The 25,131-nt window shown below is 45.3% G+C and overlaps 1 protein-coding gene across 7 annotated transcripts in view; it reads right to left on the bottom strand.

Moving 5' to 3' along the window:
- The window catches only part of HMGXB3 (HMG-box containing 3), a 94,800-nt gene that overhangs the window by 52,286 nt on the left and 17,383 nt on the right, over nt 1–25,131 (bottom strand). For 6 of the 7 annotated variants that reach the window (XM_085859369.1, XM_085859370.1, XM_085859373.1 and 3 more), the window contains 2 exons: nt 6,897–7,100; nt 2,971–3,057 (listed from right to left, as the gene is read on the bottom strand). In XM_085859369.1, coding sequence (XP_085715495.1) covers nt 2,971–3,057; nt 6,897–7,100 — 291 coding nt within the window. The remainder of the gene's footprint in view (nt 1–2,970; nt 3,058–6,896; nt 7,101–25,131) is intronic. The other variant, XM_085859372.1, reaches the window with a different exon arrangement.

Below are 25,131 nucleotides of genomic sequence, written 5' to 3'. Positions count from 1 at the left end.
ATATATATATATATATATATATATATATATATATATATATATATATATATATATATATATATATATATATATATATATATATATATATATATATATATATATATATATTTGGTTGCTTGGTTGGGTGTTGGAATTGCTTGTTCCCCATTTTCTCTGTGCCATTTGGCCGGTCATCCACTGGGTACCGCTGGTTCTATCGTCTGCCCTGCACTGCTCACTGATCCACTTAGCTGCCACCCTTGTGAGGTCCCAGTTTTCCATGGACTCCCACCTTCCTGGTTCTCTTTGTGAGTGTGAGAGTGAATGGTGGTTGTGGTGTCCAGAGAGGTAGTTTCATGAAGTAATGTTTTAAAACTATAATCATGTTCTCCCAGTGTTGTCTCGTGCTGGGATTTCACTTTCTGCCATCTCATCCAGTGTGCTTTATCATGGAGTATGATCGTACTCCATATGTCGGCATGGCATGGGGAAAAAATGGCTGCCCATTCAAATGTGGACAAAATGATGCGCTTAAAAACTACTATAGAGTGAAGTCATAAGAATTTAAAAGCCATATCTTTTATTCGCAAACGTTTTCATAAGAAGAATGAAAAATATGCCAAAATACATCGCTAAAGTACCAAAATCGAGAGATCGCCAAATCGTCGATTTGTTCATCCTCAGAATTGTTGATAAATGTCATCGGGCCAAGCACAATAACGACTGAAGCAATTACGACGATTCCAACGGAAGGAAGTGACATTCTCTCTTGGGTATTGCACCCGTACGATCACAAAAAAATTTTTTTGATCGGATTTAAAAATTAATACACCACAAAAGCACACCGAAGCAATGACATCACAGAGGAATGATAACGCACAGCCTCGATTTACACCCTCGTGGAATATGGCCACCGTAGCTTTGTGAAGATGGGACAGTGTTTCATTCCAGATTTTAATCACCAATCAGAGTCATACCTGCAGCATTTGTCGTTTTCCGAAGGAACCAAGTGTTAATCAATGGTGGATTGAACAAATAAGGTGATTTGTCACTTTTATTCTCCCATCAAAACAAATTGAAAATCAGTGTGTAAAGTTGATGCCACAGAAGTTGTGTACTCGCCCTCTCATTCTGTGTACTACTAAGCTAAAGTAATCCCCACTCTGCATTAAAAACAAAAATATACAGAGGGAAGAAATTGGAAGTTCCCACATTGAGTAAAGGAACACATGGGAAGAGGATAGGAATGGAGGTATCTCTTTATTGTGTATGTACGACTGTACGTATAGGTTGGGAGTAAATTAAGGAAAATAAGAGAATGTAGGATGGAAGGAGAAGAAAAGAAGCTGAGCAGAGTTTGGGAGAAAAAGTAAGGAAGATTGGGAGGATATACGAGTACGGGTATTGAATAGAAGGGAAGGAAGGAGTAGAGAAAGGAGAGAGGGTAAAGAAAAATTCTGCCATGTTGGACTACAAAATAAATAGATGACTTAAAAAGTGAAGGCCAACAGGGAGGCAGAATGTCTGAGTGGGGGACAGAAGGGGCAGGAATATTGGATGGGATATTAATGGAAATAGGGAGGGGACTTGCATGAGACATATCGAAGAGGAAGCTGGGGGTCGGAATTCCCCAATGAAACAGCTTGGTGCTGCTCCTCAAAATAATTTACTGGATGATGACATCATTGGCATCCAGATCTGGAAAAATAGCTAAACACGTCAGAAGAAACATGTAGGTATGAAATCCCCACAAAACAACCAAAGTTGGAAGGAATGACAAAGAAAGACAAGATAGGAATGATACAATACAACATCATAATCCTTTTACAGATTGCCATCATGACATCTTTTGACAGTTTTGTCATCGGTGGCAACAGTAACAATTGTATGAAGATGTCTACTGTATGTGAGAGGTAATTGTAGATTTGTGGTGTTGGTTGGTGTAATTGTGTGCAGTATTTTATTTGTTGTGGGATTGAGACAGAAAAACGTCAAAAGATGTCATGATGGCAATCCATAAAAGGATTCCATCCATCCATCGGGACCATATTCGGTGCAGAGCGTTGGTGCTGCCTAAGCAGTTTCCTTGGCTATTGGGCACAATCCTGGACAGGTCGCCACTCCGACTAAGGATACGAGCAAGCTGGCACTCATTTTGCTGACCTCAGAAGGATGACAGGCACAGTCAACCCCACCTGGTATTAATTCAACAGCCAAACAGGATTTGAACTCAGGATCCTCAGATCCAAAGCCCATCACCCTAACCATGAAGCCAACACCAAGCATGTAAAACAATTATGCTGTTGTATTGTACTATCATTCCTTTCTTTTCATTCCTTCCTTGTTTGGTTGTTTTTGGAGATTTCATCCCGACATGATTTTTCATTTAAAAAAAACAAACAACCTTTTTCTGACTTGTTAAATTATTGGATTTCTAAAGAGAGTGTTGCTCTTGTTTGTTTCGCGTCATCTTTGTTGTGTCACGTTTGTCTTGGTTTGGAATCTCCTGGAGCTTTTTAACAGCCCGTGCTACATCAGTACCAAAGGACAGAGTGGAGAGGAGAGAAGGCTCCTGTTAAAGTACACTGGTGCGTACCATCTTTGGCCTGTATGTGATCTATGTGTACAAGGTCTTCCATGAGCCTCAGATCTCTGTAACATAAAAAATAGTTTTCATTTCCACTGTGGATGTCTTTTATAAGCTCAATTTTGGTCTTCCCCTTCTCCTGCCTTCTCACCTCTCTGCAAATACCCTACCTTTCAGGTCACAAATGTTTTGCCAGAAATGTTTAATTAATTACCTTTCATCAATATCATTGTTCTATAGTATTCCCTTTGCCATGTTTTATGTCTGTTGACACTTTGAACCCTGTTATTCTGCTCTTCCATGAGCCCTGATACCTGTATTTAAATGTACTAAATGCAAAAAGAAAAAGAATGCTGTGAGATTCACCATACAATGAGGACGTGTGAGAATGATTTTTCACTCACTTCCTCGGGTGCCTGATACAGACCATCCCTCGGGTCCATAACAGCAAAAACAGGCATGGTCTCCGACTGGTGTTGCATCGGATCGTTCTGATGGGTTTAGGTGAGGAACAGATCTCATGATAACCCTACAGTGGTAAGATATATACTATAATGCAGAGGACATGCAGTAAAATAATGACATAGCTAACAGACACCTCTTTCATGGCTCAAGACATTACAATGAGCTTGTAAAAGTGAGGGAAATATTAACAAGTTATCTTGAGCTCCCTTACATCATACCATAAGGGGCTATACATCAATTACATACGTGAATTTAACATACACCCCACAACCAGAACAACTTCCATTGGTATTAAAGCTTAAACACTGCCCCAAAATTCTCGAGTTTGCTAGTGCATTGTGCTTTATTAGTCCCCTACCAGTTTCACCAGACCATAGGTGTGCTCTCCATCTGTCTGTCCGTCCATCCATCCCACCTGTGGTCTTTCTGACTTTTTTCCCACACCCAAAAACATATTCAAATGAAACTTGAAACTTGGTACATGTCTTTATTATGACAAGTTACAGAGCAAGTTTGAGTTTTAGGGTGTTTCGTCAATTTTTTCATGGTTATGCCCATTTTTACAACCATTTTCGCAGTGATGCATCAGGCTACCCAAGGTAAGCCCATTTACTGTTTCAAATCCTTCCCCGAGTTCCTCCACAGCTGTAAAGATGTTCACAAATAGTACACACACCATAATCCCAATGCTACACACCCCCTCAGCTGCCGGACCTGTTTCATCACTTATTGGTGAATAATCAGTGACAGCGCAGACAGAAATGCATAAAAATGAGACTCCCAAGCATGTAGCACTTGTATATATCAAAAGCAGTCAACATGTACATGAAAAAAACAGTCACATAATCCGAGCCACCTGGGTTCAATCGATTAGTGCTAATTGAGAGAGCTAATTGGTTATTCCCTCCATTCACAGGTGAGAGATGTGAGTTAGTCTTCGATTTTTATTTATATGTTGACTGCTTTTGATGTTTTCATGTGGTACATGCTTGGGAGCCTCAGCAGTGCACGTTTCTGTCTGCGCTGTTGCTGATGATTCGACAATAAGCGATGAATCCGGTCCGTCAGCTGAAGGTGTATGTAGCATTGGGATTTTCATGTTGGGATTTCCATAGATATAAAATCGAAACATGTGGAGTGTGACGAGTACTTCCCCAACCTCCATTGGACATAGTCCTATACCAAAGCGTCACCTCCAACCTAGAGGACTTGGCCTGGCGACTCTGTCAAACAGGCAAAGATTACATGGTCAACATGAGTTAAACATCAAACGGAGCCGACCATCTGGATTTCGGGCATATTTGCCCTCATCAAGATGGTATACCAATAAATATCTAACCAATGTCCAATGAAGATCGGGGGAGTGCTTGTCACACTCCACATGTTTCGTTTTACCTGCTGATCACATCACGTGCATTCTGGTTGAATGGTTTGTATTAGTGGGAACAATCGTCTGGATGGCAGACGGACAGTTGTTCTTTGCGGATTATGTGATTTTACCGTATGAGACAATCCGCAGTGATGCTCGCCTAAACAGTCAGGAGGAGCATCTGATGTATACACACAAACACAAACACAAACACACAATGGCTAAACATTGTTACAATGCTACTTCCAAACACATTATGGAGTCGGTTTCTTCATTGAGAGGTGGAAAAAGATTGTAAAACAATGTAATTAAAGAGTGGAAAGTTTGAAAACAAATTGACCACATGTTCAGCCAAACACCCAGGATCTGACTTAAAAATAACAACATACACAACATCAATCGAGATAATTTTCATTCACAAGCCAAGGCTCTTGGAGTCATGGCTATAAAAGGAAATATGATGCACTTAAAAAAAAACTGATCCAGTCATTTGTGCAAATCATTCAATTACTACATGTTTATGTGTTTTTGTCGAGGGTTTAACAACATGTCATTAGGCTTCACAGATCACAATTTAAAAAAAAAAAAATTGAAGATAATTAAACAGATAAATACAAATAAAATGTTCATATAAAATAACGACCAGGATTCGTACAAACACTACACCCTGACCCTAGAACAAACATGTACACAACAGATGTCCACATATAAGATTTTTAAAGTATGCACTGTAATTTCATGATAAAAACAGAGCAAACCGTGAAACATGCGAACAGGAGTATTAAATAACATTTTATGAGTTCTGTTTCAAGGAACCCTCAGCAAACCATGTGTTTCAGTTAGCAAATGTAATAATATTTAGTTGCAGTACTTGTGCTTCTTCTTTAAAGACACCAATTGTCCCCACCTTCTCAAGGGGTCGGCTGGGGAAAGTTCTGAGCATGGGTCTTTCATGAACCAGTCGGCTTGGCCTGACATTCGACGAAATAGGTTGGAGCAGGATTTTGTAATTTGTTCAGGGTGTCGGTGATAGCTCACCTGCTCTTCTCGAAGGACACTGTGGTATCTTTACCGTCCATCAACTAACGCTGGAAGACAGGACGCCCGGTTTTACGTCCATCCGAGGGGATGGTGCACATATTGATGAATCACTCTGTTTATGAAACACTACGATGACAGTTTATAGCTGGGCTGAGATTCGAACCCAAGCTCGACAGCTTAGAGGGGAGTATGCATAATTGTGCACAACAAATGAAATAATTGAATCTAAACTCAGGCATAAGTATTACCATTGCCAAGACAAGCCTTCATTATAAATCGTAAATATTATTAACTGCCTGTCCACAAGTGTGTCCAATGTGCTTCTAGAGCAAGTCAAGGCCTGTTGAGTGGTTAATTTTCCCAAATATAGTGTTCGTCCAACAGTGCGTGTATTATTGCCGGACTGCACAAAATTTGCTTGAGTGTTTCATCCATGCTTTTTTGGTGACGAGTTAGGGAAGGGCAAATACATAGTATATGGAGTCTGGTGAGCGAATGTTGGAAACCTACCATTTACCGGAAACTTTTGACACCCCATCAGTGTTTCCCATAGTATTCATCAACCCTTTGTGCACAACTGATACACCGCTAGAGTCCAGGTGAGTAGGAAGTTTGGTCGAGCTAACTGCTTCTGAACCAACAAGAAAAGGTGAATGCGGTGCAATTATGAACTTATACTAAACATCAAAAATTTAAATGCAACAAATTACATCGACGCGTTTGAAATTTGTCTGAAAAACATCTGGGATTCACACTGGTGCCGGTGTGCATTGCTGAACATGGTACGATTATGTCAATCACCAAAGAAAAAACAAATGGCATTGCACCATAGAATTCCCTCAGGGTATGACAGGCTGATAGGTGTATTTTACCAACATTGGGCATCCACCTCACCCACTGTCATTCAATGCTATCAGCATCAAAATGCTCAACGTGAAGATTAGCAATTCCCGAATTGTCAACGAGCGACTCTATGCTCTCTGCAGCATTCGCTATCTCCATTCACACAACCTGCATCAGCTGGACGTGAACCCATCACATGATGTGACATTCTGCTTCAATAGCATTATTTGACAGTTTTGTGCAAAATAAATAAATAAATAAAGCTTTTCAAAAGGATTGGCTTTTGTTCGTGGCAATGCTTGAAGACAGCATATCACAAAAATGCTTTGGTATAATTCAAGTTTCTCTATGTACACCTAGTTTTAAAAGTACTATTCATGTTATACAACCTTTAACTTTCTACATCCATAATTGTGTCCGTTTTTATTTGCTTACAGCCACTGTCCGATCAGAAACATTCGATGACGACACAAAATATACATTCAAACTAAACTTCAAAGATATTTTAAATAAGATATAATTGCAGAGTGGGAGATCTCGACAGTTTTAAAAATGGTCATCTGCATTGCCAATGTGAAAAACAGTCAGGTCACCAATTGTAATTGCCATCACCTTTAAGTCGGACCAGGTGCATGTCTTTTTATTACGTCCTGGAGGGCGACTGCGCGGTTGCCAGACACCTCCCAGCCACTGACCACAGGAGGGGCAAACACGCGGTTTGTAGCGTGTCGGGTATGAAAAACTACACTGGGGGGATGTGCAAAGACCACGGCCACGTCGTGTGTATTTCACCCGCTGGGACGTCGCCAATGGTTCCTTGGGTGGTGAAAAGGAAAAATGTCAATTTAGAGGAGAAAAAAAATTCAGGCACACTGCCACAATTATGAAAGTATAGGCCGCAGCAGTGGGAGTTTCACCCAAATTTAGCAATTACCTTCACAAATGCATTTCATCAATCTTTGGTTCCATTCCTGTCTTGCCTCAAAGGCGGCCTTTCACTTTATCCTCGTTATTTAACTTACTCTGATGGATTGGAATTTTCAACATGGTCTTGGACCTGAGGTAACCAAACCTTGTCCCGAGCAATCACAGCAGCTTCTGCTTTTATTTTGACAATTCAACAGATTATTTAGGTCCCTTGTAACCCACAGCTTGTCATCAGGAAACCAACTTGTCTAGTAGGTACGATATTCTCAATGCAAAAATTGAAGCAACTAACAATTACATCAACATTTGATTAAGGTCCTGGCTATCATCATACAGATAGTCCCAGTCAGTGCGTTCAAAACAGCCTTGTAGAGCCACAGACACATCACGAGACCACGGTACACTGGAACAACACTCGCTCACAACCTTGCTGAGCAAGGTATAAGACAGCAGAAACATGTTGTGGTCCGTTTTTCCCAGTGGAGGTTTCTGATGAAATTCATAGCGATTCCAAAGATTAAAATAAAAGAGATCCTAAGACAGGATTCAAATTGTTGGAAAACAGAACAGTGATCGTGCATGCTGCGGTACTCCAAATTTTCCATCTATGCAAATAAAAGGCAGTTTATGCATGTGTGTGTGTGTCAGTGTGTCTACTTTACAACTCCAAAACCATAAAACCAAGCAGCCTGAAACTTTTCATGCATCCTAATAAAACTCCAAGGAAGTGCAGGAGTGAAAATTGGGTGTTAGTGTTAATTAAAACACCCCTTTTGAAGATAATTAACGGCCTTATTTAATTATATCCTTCATCAGGCACATCCTCAGTCACCGCTCTCTATGGGGTCTTAAGGTGTATCCTCAGTAACCTCCTAGGACCTAGGTAAAGCCTTGGCTTGGAACAGACCACAACGATTTCTTAACAATAAAGTTTACTAGCATAACCCACGCTCTGCGCAACATGGGGTGGGTGTGCTTGAGAAAGGAACTGATGCAGAGTATCAGTAGTAATTTTACTTTAATGCAGTAAGTGGAATACGATTTCACTGTTTCAGAACCATTTTATTTACTTTTTTTGTACCATGCACCTCATATGGTCTTTGAGATAATGTAAGCCGAATATCACGTTACTTGAGCGCAGAACAAAGTCGAAGATAGCGCGACACGAAACCACAAACTCGGAAATAATATATAAGATTTTATTTTTTTCACTTTCCTCACTCATATTATCTAATGCTTGTTCATCATAGCTACGAATCGCTGGGTATATTGCAATGTTTATAAACGCCTGGAAACGCCAGCGTTGGTGGCTTTATTTCTTTTGCGAATATGAATAACCGAGAGAATCTCTTAAACTAACCAGTTACAAAATTTAAGTTCCAGATTTGAAAGTATCAGCAGTTCCGACTCTGAAAAAAGTGTTGATTTGTCCAATTCAGACATTGCATGTGCGTTTCCGGGTACACAGTTGTATCGACGACAATTGGTAATCACTTGCCAAGCCAGGCGTTCCGTTGGGGTGCTTGCTTGAGTGTTTAAGCCACTTACCGAGCTGTACAGTTTGTTTCAATTGATAGCGGTACAGTACTTGTCCTGATCGGGATGTAGTCGACAGTTACTACAAGGTAGAGGTACATATCCAGCATACACGGTCGTGATACATATACAGCACACATGGACGTGGTACATATGGGTAGACGTGGTACATACATAATAAAAATAGATGCTGTAAGCAGGAGTCTTGCTTCAATGGAATATGTGTGAAGGTAATGTCCAGAACTCATCAACCTTCAGGTCATAAGTATTCCCCATCCCTTAGAATTTAAGCTAACTTCCAAATGGCTGCTGCGATAAGGCTATGAGTGATCCCTCCCCTGAACCCCAAAACGTCAGCCTTGGCCCCATTATGTCTGGAGGATGACCAGACATCGTCTTATTGAATATTATATAAGAATTTAGTCTCCATGTGCTGCAGAATCAGAGGAAGAGCGTGTTGCTTGTTTGTGTCACCTCTGGTTCTCCATATGCGCATTTGTATTAAATAGTTCAAATGTACTGTAGGAATTGAGAATTCCTCCACACCGTATTCACGTATTTTCTAAATTACTGAGCCAATTTTTTTTCCACCCGCCACACGCAGCTGTTTATAAAGATTAATGTTTGTGTACATCTCCCTGAAACATCTAAATAAATGTAATGTTGTTTTTCGATGAAGGAAACTCAAGGTTTCTGGGTTGTATGCAGTATGTACTGGAGTCGATAATCAAACTGACTCCAACCTGCCATTCCCGAAAAATTGCCAAGCGTGTGTGTGTGTGTGTGTGTGTGTGTGTGTGTGTGTGTGTGTGTGTGCGTGCTGTTCACAAAGCAAAACACATTCTCTCTGATAACTCCCCTACCCCCACCCCTCTCCCTCTCTGTCTCTGGAAGTATCCGGACGGTCGTTATGTCTGGATGGTGGTTATGTCCGGACGGGAGTTTGTCTCCGGATGTGTCCAGGCGGTATTTATGTCTGGATGGAAGTTTGTCTCTGGACGCGTCCAGACCAGATTTTGTGTCCGGACGTGTCTGAGCGGTGTTTGTCTCCGGACAATTTGGCTCCGGATGCGTCCAGGCGGTGTTTTATGTACTGAGGGGAGTTTGTGTCTGGGCGGTGTTTCTGTCTGGACGCGTCTGGACGGTATTTATGTCCAGGCATTGTTTGTCTCCGGCCTTGACAGGGAGAGGAGATGAAAGGATTCAGTTGAGAGCCACGTGTTAGCTACAAAAGTGGAGGAAGTCAATAAGCCATGTGTGGTGTTGGCCTTGGAAGCCGTAGGAAGAGACTGGGGAGCAAGGCAAGATGTCAGACTGTATCAAAACCTTGAGATATGTCTCGAAAGATGGCCCTGATCTCATGTCTTACATTGAGGGCCTCCATCCATTGTTGGGAGAGTAGTTTCAGCATGTTTAAGATAGAGTTATCTGTTCTGAATCTAAATTGATGATCTGAGATGAGATCATTAGAAAAAAGGAAGGATTTTATGTCACTTGCGATGATTTATTCCGTGAGCTTGTTGAATGGAAGTAAGCTGATAGGTCTGCAGTTTAGGCGATCCGTTTTTGCATTGTTTTAATGTAATGTAGTGATGTTGATGAATTTCCAAGCAGATGGAATATATGCAAATGATGAAAAGGGCATCGAGGAAGTGCAAGAGCAGCAAAGAAGGTTTTTTTTTTTTAAAAGACACATGAACTGATGTCACCCAGTCCAGTTGCGGAAGACACAGAGTCCAGGAGCAGTTTGGGACAAGGAAGGATAGGTACCGAGTGTTGCCAACTGTACTGTATTATTATTTCCAAAAATACAGTACAGCTGGCAACATTTGTTGGCTGGAATGTAGCTCATGCAATCAGATATGTCATGAATGAATATACAAAATTAGTCACACAATCACAATGACACATACACTCAGACTACAAAATTATAGTTAATTATCAATAAGCATCACAAACGTTCTCAGTATTGAGTAAAAATGTATCTTTCCTGTAATCACACACTCCCATTACTCTCCTCAAAAACTTCAGGAGTGCGATCTGTTGCTTTGCGAAGATTTTCAAATGTGATGGTCTGTCCCCACTGAAAACTATTCTCATGGCAATACATACGAATAAATCTTTTGACACTGTACTCTGCCATAGTCTCATAGAAAAAAAAAATCCTCAACACCAACATGCATACCAACAATAAGAAATGGCTTGCAATCTTTGTCTAATCAACAAGCTCAAATAAACAATGACCATATCCTCTCTTCTGTGAGACATACCAAACAGCATCCCACAGGGCTCCGCAGTATCACCCTCACTCTTCAATCTACCCCTCCATGACCTCCTGACCTCTCAAGCAGAATCAGTACTTCACTCATAGGCTTGTAGCATGGTATTGTGTACACTGTGGTCCTAAATGAGGAGAAAGCTTAGAAATTGAACCCAGTTTTAATAAGATAAACAATCTTAATGTTATATAATGCCCAAGTGTCTGTGCTTTCAGAAAATGTATACTTTGCTATGGGTCCTATGGATATAGTTGCTACAAAGCATGTTTTTTTATACAAACACAGGCTATTTTTTCCATTTTTATAGGTCATTTTTTAGAAATGGGTTACATGTACGATTGTATATGTTGTCCAAAATGGTTGAAAATGCATTTTTGTTTGATATATATCATTATACATAAGAATAGAACAATTCCTCGAAACAGTACATTTCTTATGACCTTCTGCATATCTTGGCACCTTCAAATGTGTAAAATCTCAGATTTTGCAAAACTTCTCCCAGTCATAGTGAAGCTTACAAAATCTTATTCCAGAAATTTGAAATGCATCTGATAGAACATCTTAAATAGCAATTTACTTCTGCATAAAGTGATGATTTAAAATGGCAAGTTTCAACATGGGTCATGACTCCATACCAGTTTTTAGGTTCACTTTCATGATTGGGTCAAAATGTTAGGAAGTACGTAACAAATTGCATTTACCAAGCTGCTACAAAATTACTGGTAGCTATAAGCTTGATTTTATAACCATAGAATAAGTTTACCAAGATGGCCCTATGATATAAAAATCAATACCAAAGGCCAGTTTGTGTTCAGTATACAGAACATCAAAGGTCATTAGGAAGTACATAACGTTTTTAAGAAATCTGCACTTTTAATCCTAAGATGTTAGTTTGGTTCATCACAGCATGTATTCCTATGGTTAAGTTTATGTGCATATTATATTTATGACCTGAATGAACACTGATCAATTTGATCAATTTGTTAATTTCATATGACCTTGACCTCTTTGCTGAAGGTCAAATATCAGGTAAACCAAATATTCTCCATATATGTGGTTTCCAATTAGAGTATAATACATATCTAAGCCATCAGATCAATTTTAGAATGATATGAGTGGTTCCTTGATACAGATAATTGATAACCAACTTTGACCCTGTCAGAGCAATAGAAAGAGGAAGAATTAAGATCTGCCCAAATAGATCCTGAATCCCCATGATGTTGGCTAACAAATGATATGCAAAACTTAATCATACAATGACTTTCATTTTTTGGTCCCCCGTGTCCTAAATGTGTACATAATACCTTGCTACAAGCCCATATGCAGATGATATACAACAATTTCCTCACAACATTTCCGTTTTATCCTCACAACACCCTTCAGCAATATCTCTACAATCCTGAAAACTACTTCACGCTGAATCACATGACTGCATCTCCACCCAAATCTTCTGTAACCATTCTCACCCCAGACATGAATCCAATCTACATCCAACCATTACTCTCTTCAATCAACAATATCCTCTTGACAGACATCCAACATTAATGGGCATCACCTTGGAAACTCATATGACTTTTACACAACATCCAGATCAACTCACTGCCAAGGTGAACCGCAAAATCAACACACTAAAAATACTCACGAATACAACCTGTGGATAACACAAACAATCAAGTTTAACAACCTACAAACAGTTCATCCAGACGACAATCAACAGCCTCCACCTCTTCAGACCATAATATACAAAAACTTCAAAAACTAGAGGGGGAGCACTCGGTAGAGTGCAAAACCTCCGCCGCCAATACTGCTGGGTCACTTAAGTGAACCTGATATCCCATTCATTGTAGGTCAAAACGGATCAGACTCTACTGAACCACGATTGAATAAACTAAACTAGATCGACGCACATGTAGAAATGCCCCAAAAAATCGAAATTTTTTTGAAAAAAAAAAAGTGCAAAATTTTTTTTTTTTGTCTAACAATTTTTTTGGGGGGTTGGAAATCATTTAAAACATGTAGAAATGCAAAAAAAATTCAAATATATTTCAAATAAAATCCAAATTTTTTTGAAAAAAAAGTTGCAAAATTTTCTTTTTTTTCTCTCTAACAAATTTTTTTTTGGTTGGAAATCACTTAAAACATGTAGAAATGCAAAAACAAAAATTCAAATATTTTTTCAAAATTTCCACCATAGCGGCCATATTGGACTTTGGACCATACCCAATCCCCCCACCAAGTTTCGTCGAAATCCGTCCAGGAGTTTTTCTGTAATACTGTTCACAAACAAACAAACAAACAAACAAACAAACAAACAGACAGGGGTGAAAACGGTAACCTCCGTCCATCTTCAATGGCGAAGGTTAACTAGAACGGCACTCGGTAGAGCACACAGCTCCCCACTCCCCCACCTCGTGCACTCATTATGAACAAAAATACCATTGTTAACCGAACACGCTGCTAGTATGGCCCATATACACTATTATGTCACATACATTGCCATTATCCATAGCTTTATTGATTGTTTGGATATTTAATGACCACTTTTGTGCCCATAAAGGCTAAATTGCATTAATGAAGGTGAATATGAAAAATAAAAAGTTGAAAATATAGTTACGGCTGTGGAAATTCGCAGACCACTATAAAGGACCTTAGATCAGTTATGACGATAAGTAATTGTGTAGTTAGATTTCCCCACCGTTGTTTAGAGGGTATTTCCGTGTTCACAGGGCTGCGATCCTTTGAGATAGCCGTTTTTCTTTTGCTGTCATTATTTTGGACCAATCATCCCCCAACAACCAAATCGCCACCACCAACATCATTCCCAAACAACTACAACTCAAACACCACCACCTTCACCTCTTTACCTCCACAACTCCACCCTGCAAACATCGCTTCACCGCCATTCTCAAACGATGCCCGCCAACAACCAAATCGCCACCACCAACACCCTTCCCAAACCACCACAGCAAACTCCCACCACCTTCGCCTTTCTAACAAACATCATGCCATGGGTTGTGAATGGGTTCCTTTCGCCTCGAAAAACGGATCAGGAATGATTCACGCCCACTTTTCATCCATCCAATGGCTGAGCATCAGGTGGTGTAGCCCCGCCTCCGAACCCGCTGTGATCCACAAATTTGCATATGCGCTCCTCCCCGGCCTATATAAGCGCGAGCACAACGCAGCTCGAGGCAGTCTGGAGAGTTCAGAGAGCGGCAGTCTGGAGAGTCGGGAGACGGGGCAGTCAAGTCGAGTGCAGTTCCGGTGGAGCAGTCAAGTCGAGTGCAGTGTCGGTGGAGCAGTCAAGTCGGGTCTGGAGTGTCGCAGTAGAGTCGGGTCTGGAGAGTGGCAGTCAAGTCGGGTCTGGAGAGTGGCAGTCTGGAGAGTCGGGAGACGGGGCAGTCAAGTCGAGTGCAGTGTCGGCGCAGCTCGAGGCAATCTGGAGAGACGGGGCAGTCAAGTCGAGTGCAGTGTCGGTGGAGCAGTCAAGTCGGGTCTGGAGAGCGGCAGTCTGGAGGGGTCGGAGAACAGGACGGAGCTCGAAGAGGCAGATGGCAGCAGTCTCGGTGCGGCAGTGTCGGTGGGGCAGAGTCGGGAGACGGAGCTCGGAGCTGAAGTCTTAAGGCAGACGGGGGCCGATCGACAGAGAGGAAGGAGCTCGGAGCGTCAGCAATTCCCCTCTCCCTTACAGAGCTCCGCGCTAAGAAAGCGCCGGTAACCCCGTCCGTTCCCCTCCCCAACCGTGGTGCCAACGGTGAAACACGTGCCTGCGCGGAGAACGCCGGAGAGAGCTCACCGGCCACGCCAGGGGCACGAAGCCAGGCGCAGCTACGCTGACATTGCGGCTTGCCTGCCATCGCGCCATGAGGGTGCGGGTAAGACCCTTCGGTCTCGTGGACCTGGCCGCTCATCCAGGTTCCAAGCACATTTGGTCCACGGACCTGTCTGCCACCCTTGCCTTTGAGGGTGGCTTTTTCCTTTGTTTTTGTGTAAATGCATGTGGTGGCACCGTTTTATAAGTAGAATTGTCGAAGTGTGCGTGTGAAATAAAGACTTTATTCGGTTGTAACTCTGCCTTTGCTTGCTTTCATTGCTTTCATTGTATACGTGCCTGAATTACTGTATGGCTGTAAAATACGTGCTTGTCTGAGTGTGCAATAAATGTGCTTGTTGAACTGTTCCCCGTTTCGTTGCGTCCTTTCCCTTGTTGAAAGTTCCATCTTGCATCACGGAAGGAATTGGTAGAAGGGTGTAAGCACCCGGTAAATAATCACGTCCGTCGGGGCTGGCAATAACACCGCTCGGTTATCACTGAAGCATGGAACGGACCGCTTAAGCGGTTCGTGTCCTAGGCCGGCCAGCGGCGAGGTACGATCGCCCGGTTAACTACCCGCGCAGGTACTTAGGTAGGTCGAGTTTGGCGAACAACCCTATCCTGCGCGGGTGGCCGATTGGCACGATTGTGGTGTGGTCGAAAGATCGACCAGTGACTAGCTCCTGGCGGTAGTTCCAAGGAGGGTCACGACTGAATTGTCCGTTCCGGTGGGCGACGCGGTCGAGATTTGAGTTACGTGGCCGATCGCATGTCGGGCGGACCGAAATTTGTAACAATATATTCCTGATGGCTCGTCGATCATATATGTGTGTGTATTGTTACGGTTGTGGAAATTCACAGAGCACCATTTCGGTCCTGAGATCAGTTATGTCGAGAAGTCTGTGTTCAGATAGATTTCCCCACTGATGTCTAAAGGCCCGGTCACACCTTGACGTTTTAGCCAGCGATGGCAACGTATTAAAATGTATCTAAAATGCTGGCTAACGTTGAACTTTTGATGTTTTTTTTTTAAGATTCGGACATATTCATAGCGACTTGGTCTTATGTATAACGCATTGGTAACGGACACAGAACGTTTCGTTGTGTTATAGATAACTTATACCAACGAATGCTGAACCTGTAGTCGGCCTACACAACCGATGCCCAACGATAGTCTAACTTAGGCATAGTGCGTTGCACGCATCGCCGACGATGTCGTGACGTAGCCTATTAAAAGGCTGACGCACAACGATTCGAATCATAACTGCCGTAGAAATGGAAGTGTCAACATCGCGGTCACACCTTGGCGATCTTGCCAGCGTATGCCGACCTAAGAAAAATGTGTCTAAAACGTTGGGGCACGTCAAAATACGGTATGAGCAAGTTTGGTATACGTGAGTAGAACGCTAAAGTACGCTATCATACGTCGTAGTAAGTAGAGTACGTCAAGAAATTTTAAACATGTTCAAAATTTTACGACGTACTCGGCGTATGACACACGTTCCGCATGCGATGGGGATAGGTTGTACACACGATATGTGGACGCTTACACATGTCCACAAAGGCTACTTATAAGCTACTCATAAGTCGAAACACGTCGCGGTAATGTCTTTTTTACGCGAAACTTATTTCTAACTTATGTTTGACGTGCTTTGAACCAATTCTGTACGTAGTCCCAACACACATCGACGTACGTCGACGTATTCCAATGACGTCTTCCGGTCGACAAAAAAAAAAAATGAACGTGTTTCTAGCTTACAACTGACATATAAAGACGTGTTCCCAGCGGTTTTGGGAATTGGTATATAAAAATGCTGCTCATAAAAGGGGAACCCAACAGTGTTTTCGAGTCCTTTTTGAGTCGATGTCCATGTCAGCAGTAACAGTATCAGTATCAGTATCAGTATTAGTATTAGTAGTAGTTTGTTCATGTTGGCAGTAGTAGGTGAGTGTGAGGGGGAGGGTGTGGGTTATGATGGATCGTCCTTGCGTTTAACGATTTAACGATTTAAATGATAAACTCAACGATTTAAATGGCTGCATCTCCACTATTGAAAGTAGATGCTTGCGCTTAACAATTGGATTTTTTTTACACTCAACGACTTTTAAACGGTACCACTCAACTATTTTCATTGTTTACAATGAACGATTTAAATTGCTGTCACTCGCCTTTGTTTTTTGACGCTGGCGCTCGGAAATTGTAATCGTTTCTATTGAACGTGCTAAATCACTCAAACTCCATTATTGAAAGTAGATGCTTGTGCTCAACAATTGGATTTTTTTTACACTCAACGACTTTTAAACGGGACCACTCAGATATTTTCATTGTTTTCAATGAACGATTTAAATTGCTGTCACTCGCCTTTGTTTTTTGACACTGGGGTTTGGAAATTTGAAGCGTTTCTTCTGAACGTGTTAAAACGCTCAAACTCGACTATTTTAAATAGACGCTGCCGATGGACAATTGGAATCATAGCCAAGCTAGACATCGAAGTGTGAACATCCTCGTCATGCCGAAGAAAAGTTTGAAGAATGCTGCAAATAAGTGTCCTGGCCGTGGCCGTGGACGCTGACGCAAGGACGATCCATTATACCGACGTCTTTCAGCCTATGAGTAACTTAAAAGTAACGTCTGTCGATGTGTGGCAACGATCACGTAACGTGCCAACAACACGTTAATCATAGGTTAGAAATAAGTTTCGGGTACGCTAAACATTACCTCGGCGTGTCTCAACTTATGATTAACTTACAAGTAGCATGTGTTGACGTCTGTCAACGATCGCAGACCGTGCATACAACTTGTGGCCAGCGTAGCGGAACGTGTGAGTCATACGCCGGCATACGTCGTGAAATTTCAAGCATGAAAAAATTTGAGGACAACCAAAAAGTACAACGTTTAAAGCCAGCGTACAACGACGTATGGCAGTGTTTTTCAGCGTGCTCTCAATGTTATCAAAACTTACCCATAACGTATTCAACGTGTGCCAGCGTTTTAGAAAAAAAATTCAAAAATCGGCATACGTTGGCTAAAACGTCAAGGTGTGACCGGGCCTTAAGGGAATTATTCGTGTAACCGGGCTGTGATCTTTGAGTTAGCCGTTTTTCTTTTACTATCTTTATTTTGGACCAAACGCCATTACTACCACCACAACAACCATGATCACCTCAACCACCAACCACAACAACCACCTCAACCATGCCACCTCAGGCACACCACCATTATTACCACCACAAAGTGCCAGCCATGCCACGTTAACCACAACCTTCACAACCACACCACCGTGTTTCCACCTCAGCAATGGGTACCAGAAGCCTGGTTCGTCGAGGGAAAACAGGCAGACGACGCTTCCCCCCCTCCCCCGAACAAATGGCGTCTCACGCGGCCAACACGAGAGATTCCACCCTGCGAGTGGAAAAAGACAAATACAGCGGCGAGGGAGCGTCCCCGATTTGGCGGGAAAACACTTCCTTCGTGTTTCTCACACGTGCTGGAAGGAGGGGCGGGAGGTGAAAAGGGGGCGGGGCTTGGTGATAAAGAGGCGGAACGCGAGCGCGGGGGAGCTTGTGCTGAGGAGAATCGCGAGAAGGAGAGGGAGCTTTGTGAGCTGAGGCGGAACGAGAGCGCGAGAGGGCTTTTCTGAGCTGAGGCGGATTGAGAGATCGTGAGCGAGGTAGCACTCCGGACCAAAGGAGCTCTGGCTGGGTCGGTGGTCGTGACGGAGCCACCTTGGATCGTGTGCGAAGCCGGATCGTGGAGGACACGAGCTCGGGGAGCTCACCACACGGTCATGTTTTTCCTTTTTATTTCTTTCTGGGTGCTTGTGTGTGTGTGTTTGTGGTGCCGTCTATAAGTAAACCCGTATAAGTGCATGTGAATAATAAATAGATACGGCTGCAGGTCTTTCGGTTAGTGTGCTGTCCCATCCCCCCATTCATTCCTTGCATGTTTCTTCATTGCTTGCGTCGTGTGTGGAAATAAATGTGCCTGTCTCAATATACCTGGTCATTGCGTCCCTTTCCTTAATTGAACTGCCATCATTAAGTTCGGAATAATAGCTGGCTTTTTAATAGCCGATAAAGTGATCGGGTCCAACGGGGCTGCGCGATAAATACACCGCTCGGTATCCGCAGAACGGAGCGAACTGCGTACGTGGCTCGTTTCCAAGCAGCTCCCGTTGAGGTACAACCTCTCGGTAGCGTTCCTGCATGAATAATTAGGTAAATCGACAGTTCGGCGATCGGTCCCTCTAGCGTGCGGGTAGAGTACTGAGGCCTAAGTCATATTTGCTCTACAGCGAGGATACGGCGGCTGTACGCCCTCTCAATTGACAGAAATGTGCGGCGGCCGCAGAGTTTCTGCGGTGGCCTCAGGGTGGCCCTATGCCGTTTGGATATATTTTACAGGCCGTAAGGTCACCGTGGAATTATAACGTGGAGTTATAACTTTTTTCATTTCTACGTTCGCCGTAGCAATTCGACAAGCAAAAAAAAAGAAATGGTTTAAATAAAAAAAAAAATTTACCCATTCGTTACCGTCCGTCTGGCCGCACGTTCGCCTTAGGGCCCCCCTGCGGTCCCCCTGTGGTCGCCTTGTGGGCACCTTGAAGCTACCTTGCGTCTGCCTTGAAAATTATAAGGCCGCCGCAGAGCCCCTAAGGTCACCGTGCGACATCAAATCAAAGACCGTACGGCAACCCCACAATTTCGGTCTCCACAATTTCTAAGACCTAAGGCCTAAGTCACATTTGCTCTACGGCGAGGATACGGCGGCCGTACGCCCTCTGAATTGACAGAAACGTGCGGCGGCCGCAGAGTTTCCGAGGTGGCCTCAGGGTGGCCCAACGCCATTTGGCTATATTTTACAGGCCGTAAGGTCGCCGTGGAATTATAACGCGGAGTTATAACTTTTTTCATTTCTATGTTCGCCGTCGCAATTCGAAAAGCCGAAAAAAATAAACTGGTAAAGATAAAAAATAAAAATTAACCCATTCGTTACCGTCCGTCTGGCCGCACGTTCGCCTTAGGGCCCCCCTGAGGTCGCCTTGCGTCTGCCTTGAAAACTCGCCACCGCAGGAACACCCTACGGTCACCGTGCGACATCAAATCAAAGACCGTACGGCAACCCCACGTTTTCAGTCTCCACAATTTATAAATACGCCGTGCAGCTCCCCGAAAAATAAAAACATATGTGACTGCTACATTGTGTGACCGTGGAAATACTGCGGCCGCCGTATAATTGCTAGTGGCCGTAGATTTTGGAGACCCCACGGCCGCCGTGGCAAATGTGACCTCGGCCTTACAAGGTGTGCATTAAAAACACACCCGTAGCTGGATTCCGGCGTTTGATCCGGAAGGCTGCGACTGGATTGCTTGTCCGGTGGGCGTACGGCCGCAATTCAGCTAAAAGCGGCTGTCCGCACGCCGGCGGGCGGAAATCAATAACAGTATGTATGTATGTGTGTATATATATATATTGTTGCGGTATTTGCGCCCGCCGGCGTGCTGACGGCCACGTAACTCGAATCGCGGCACGTCGCCCACCGGACGGACAATCCAGTCGTGACCCTCTCGGACTAACGCTGGGAACCAGTCACGGGTGGACCTTTCGGTCTCACCGCGATCGAGCCAATCAGCCCCCGCGTGGGATAGGGTTGCTCGCCAAATTCGACCTACCTAAGTACCCACGCGGAGGGTAGACCGGGCGATCGCACCTCGCCGCAGGTCGACTTCGGACACGGGCCACTTAAGCGACCCGTTCCGTACTATCAGAATAACCGAGCGGTGTTATCGTCGACCTCGACGGTTCGATTAATTATCGGACGTATTCAGCCCACTACCACCCCTTTACGTGAAGCAAGATGAGGATTCAATGGGAGAAAAAGACGAAGCGAAGCGGGAGAACAGTTCAATAATAAAGCACATTTATTCGCGGCACACGGGAAGCACACATTCAATTCCACCAAAAGCACATAGAAAAAACACAATTCCATTTACACAAAAAGCAAATATAAAAGCGAAAACAATGCAGAGCTAATACCGACTACCGAGCACACGGCAACACTTATACAATTCTACTTCACAGACGGCGCCGACAACACATACCCAAAACCAAGGAAAAGAATACCCCCAAGAATGAGGCGGGCCTGAGGCCGAGATCGGGTCGCGCCTACCCGTCTGGTGATGAGACGCGGAGCGGCGATGGCGCCTCACTCCGCGGGCCTCGCGGACAGTGTCTGGCAGGGGGTGGGAAAGGGGCCCCCTTGGTCGCACTATCTCAGCGCGGGGGGAAACAGGAGGGGGTTGCTGATGCTCGGGGTATAGAGGATCTTTATTATCCCTGGTGTGCGTCTCCACCTCGGCCAGGTCGCGCTGCCGGCCTTCCTCGGGCGTGCAGCTCCCGGCACCGTCGCGTGCACCCCCTCGTCTGCCTTCGCCGCTGCCGCCTCTCCGCCTCTGGACTCTCCACCCTGGACTCTTCTTTGGGCTCTCCTCGTTCGACTCTCTTCAGCTTCTCCAGCTACTGCAGGCTTCGGGCTCCAGACTTCCACACTCTCTGACTGACGAACACGGTCCTTTTATCCCCCCGTAGCTTCGCCTTTGACCACCTCCCTTTGACCTTTCACCCTCGCTCCCCATTGGCCCGAGAAAAAGTGGGCGTGAAGGCTTCTTGATCCACAAATTTGCATATATCGGTCGTCCTGGAGGCGGGGGCCAAATCCGTCCACTCGCTCACCGATTGGACGGCAAAAAGTGGGCGTGTGTCGTTTTTGATCCGTTTTTGAAGCACAAAATCCGTGATTTTGTACACGCTGTTCGACGCGCGCTCTGCACAAATCCAACACCGGTACCCACAGCGGGGCAAGAACGGTGGCGATGCTACGGTTGCGAGGTGTGACGTGAAGGTCGTGGCGGTTGTGGTGAAGCGGTGGTTGTGGTCGGTGGTTGATGTTGTGGTTGTGGTGGTAATCATGGCGGTTGGTCCAAAATAAAGATAGTAAAAGAAAAACGGCTATCCTGAAGAGTCGCAGCTCGCATAAATGACATGTATTCCCACTAGACAACGGGTTTGGGCCTAACTACACATGCACTTACCGAGATACCTCACCTAAGGGACCTGAATGGTGGTTTGCGAATTTGGTAACCACAACACTACCCCCTCCCCTTTTTACAGACTCGTCCCGAGTCGTCAAATTTTCGTGTGCCATCATGTGTAGTTTTCCCCTAGTACATTTTACCTACGGATCCCTGAGTGCGACATTCATGGTATTCGTGTCCCCAAAATAAATAACCTGAGGGCTGCGTAACTATCTAAACAAACTCACTCACACGGACGACTTAAATAAAATTGCCGGCGCTAGACAGACATGCCGGGGGCGCACTCATATTTACAGTACATCTTAACCTTAACTTACAAATTTTACACTAAACCATGGCCCAGGATCACTGAACTCTGCAAAAAGAAAGCAGTTAGCAGGGAGCCAGGCTGCCCACATGCAGTCTCTGGCTCAAAACAATGCAGGTGACAGGGAACGTGGCTGGCTGCTCACACGCAGTCCAAGGCCTTCCTTTTTGAACTGAACGCACTGAACCACAACGGTGCATGGGCCGCACAAACGTAGTCTCCGTGCCAGCTCAAGTGGCACACGCAATGAGCACAACGAATGGATGCATGAACGGTTTGAACTGAATGCAGTGAACCACAACGGTGCATGGGCTGCACAAACGCAGTCTCCGTGCCAGCTCAAGTGGCACACGCAATGAGCACAACGAATGGATGCATGGACACAAACACGGTGCACGGGCCGCCACTGCAGGCCCGTGTTGTAGCTGCTAACAGGGCAGTTCTCGCAGCTTGCAAACTGTTGCTTTCTGATCCTGGCGCACATGGAAACGAACAGGGGGGGGGGGGCAAAGCAAAAATTGAACGGGGCTGGTGAACGTGGGCAGTGGGCATGGCATGGCAAAGGTGAGCAGGCAAACACAGCCCGCAGAAGAACTGGCCGGCACAGGCCTTGAAGTACCACAGCTGCAGATGATCCGGCCGGCACAGGCCTTGCAGCAACACAACAGCTGCCGATGAAGTGGGCCGGCCTCCGCCTTGAAGCAAAACACGGCCAGCCGATGAAGTTGGCCAGCCTTTGCCGTTCAATGGAGGTTGGTGGAGGGAGTGCGGTGGTGCTGGCCACTTGGAAGGCGGGCTCGGACCTACCTACCTGTCTCCCTCCCAACCTATCGCCTTTGCCTGTCACTGTACATACCCACTCCCTTAATTTGTCAAACCCCAATTTAGCCCCAACTTATTTTTTTATTGTTTTTATTTTTACTTCCCCACTATAAATCGTCCCCTAACCCCCTTTATCGTCTTTGTTCGGCTAACCTATCCTGTCACCTAGCCTACTCCCAACCCCTACGTTCCCTTCCCGGAGGGGAATAAGGGAGAGCTAACGTCCTGTGTCGAGGCCCAACTCAAGCCTCAGAATGGCCTCCCCAGAGTTCGGCGATCTATAACCAAAGTGGGTCCAGCAGCCCACAACGACAGCGAGGGGATGGATGGTGCGGAGAGGTACATCTCCTAATCTACCCTAACCATTTAACTGTTAAACTACCCCGGGGCTTTCAACAAGCGCCTCTCGCTTAAACTATTGGTTCTAACAACCCAGATTCCCGTCGCCTGTGTTGGTGTCCTCACAATTTCCGGCCTCGCCCCCCAATTTTCTCTCCGTGCCCTCACACGGTCTCCTGGCTGGGACACGTGGCTCCCTTTGGCAGGCACGACCCTCTGCCGAATCTCCCGCTATGGCACCCCCGGGCACTACACTGCCTCCGAGCCTACCAGCTCCCTAACACCGGGGAGTGCCCCCCATGGCACCTCCCCTGAAACGCACACGTGGCAGGCCGGCCTCCCGGGCCCCTTTCCGAGGGTCACCCGTGCCCACAACACTGCCCACGCGGCTAATGGCGCCCCGGGCCCCCGCACCAAGCAGGCGCACCCGTGCCCACTACTCTATCCCGGCCCCCCATGGGCCCATGGCCTACCGCGGCCGACTAGCCTGGTGCCCGGGGTACCCACTCAGCGATACTCACCTTTCGCAGCCACGCTCCCAAGCCCGTCAACAGGGCTCCTGCACCCCTCCAAACGGGTTTCGAGCCTACACACCCACCAACAACAAAACGACCTCCATTTTTCAATTTGACTAACCCAGCTAACTCACTTTACTCTGACCCCGGGGTCCCTTGGGCGGGAGTCACTCCTCCCCCCAATCACTCATCGCACCATGCATTCCCCATTCGCTCCATCCACACAGACCCGCTGGCCTCACTCACTCATCATGTACTCACCTCACAACTCTCCAACTCTTCAACACACACACCGCTGAACTCTGCCATCCTTCTAACTACCTCCCCTAACTAACTCGTGCTCCCACGTCGTCCCTTAAACTACAGCACGTTCCATTTAACCTACGTAGCTAAGCTACGTCCCCTCTACACATTCACAAGTCTGTCACAGTCTCCAAATAAATCCCATTTTATTTCCCAACCTAAATCTGGCTACAATCCCTCTAACTAATCCATTCCACGGACTCCATGAGGACTTACCCCTGCCCCATGAAGTCGGTCTAACTAAGCTAACCCTTCCCCCTAACTAGTTTCCATCCTGTGCCCAGGTAAGGGGGTCTTCCACCCCTTTCCCAGGAATCCTGTGCACCCGAAAGTGAGGCTTGTTTTTTCCTTTTTTTTTTTTTTCTCATGCACATCACCAGCGCGGCAACTCGCGCTCTTTGCACTTTGCAACTGCCCGTGACGTCATGCAGCTGCACGTGTTCCTCGTCCCTCCTTGGACGGGACCATCCGGCAGAGATACCCCTCCTGCCGGATTCCAACCCCACGTGCAGCCATGACGTCACCGTGCGCATAAAAAAAAAAAAAAAAAAAAAAAACAAGCCCCACGTCTCGAGGGGTTCCCCACGCGAACACATGTGCTTTGCCCGTTGGAGCTTAACACACACGATCGCGTGGAGAACCCGTCCGGTCCAAATCCGTTATCCTGCCTAAACTCTGTCCGTCCGCGGGATCGGCAAATCCACCGCGTGCGTTTCCGGACCGGGACTTCACTCTCGCAAGCGAGCACGTGGTGGTCTCGTGCGTTGCACAGCACGGACCTCGTGCTCACTGCTGGGTGAACCCGGCACGGTCTGCGAAACAACTACAGCCGCTGCTCGGCTTTCTCTCCTCTGTCGCCGTCTCCGTCTCCATTCCACACACGCATACCTGCGTGTTACGACGCACACAG

This window comes from Eptatretus burgeri, chromosome 16 (assembly GCF_056783735.1).
Source record: "Eptatretus burgeri isolate ZD-2024b chromosome 16, Ebu_testis_v1, whole genome shotgun sequence".
NCBI lineage: Eukaryota > Metazoa > Chordata > Myxini > Myxiniformes > Myxinidae > Eptatretus > Eptatretus burgeri.
This window is presented reverse-complemented; position numbering and strand designations above follow the sequence as displayed.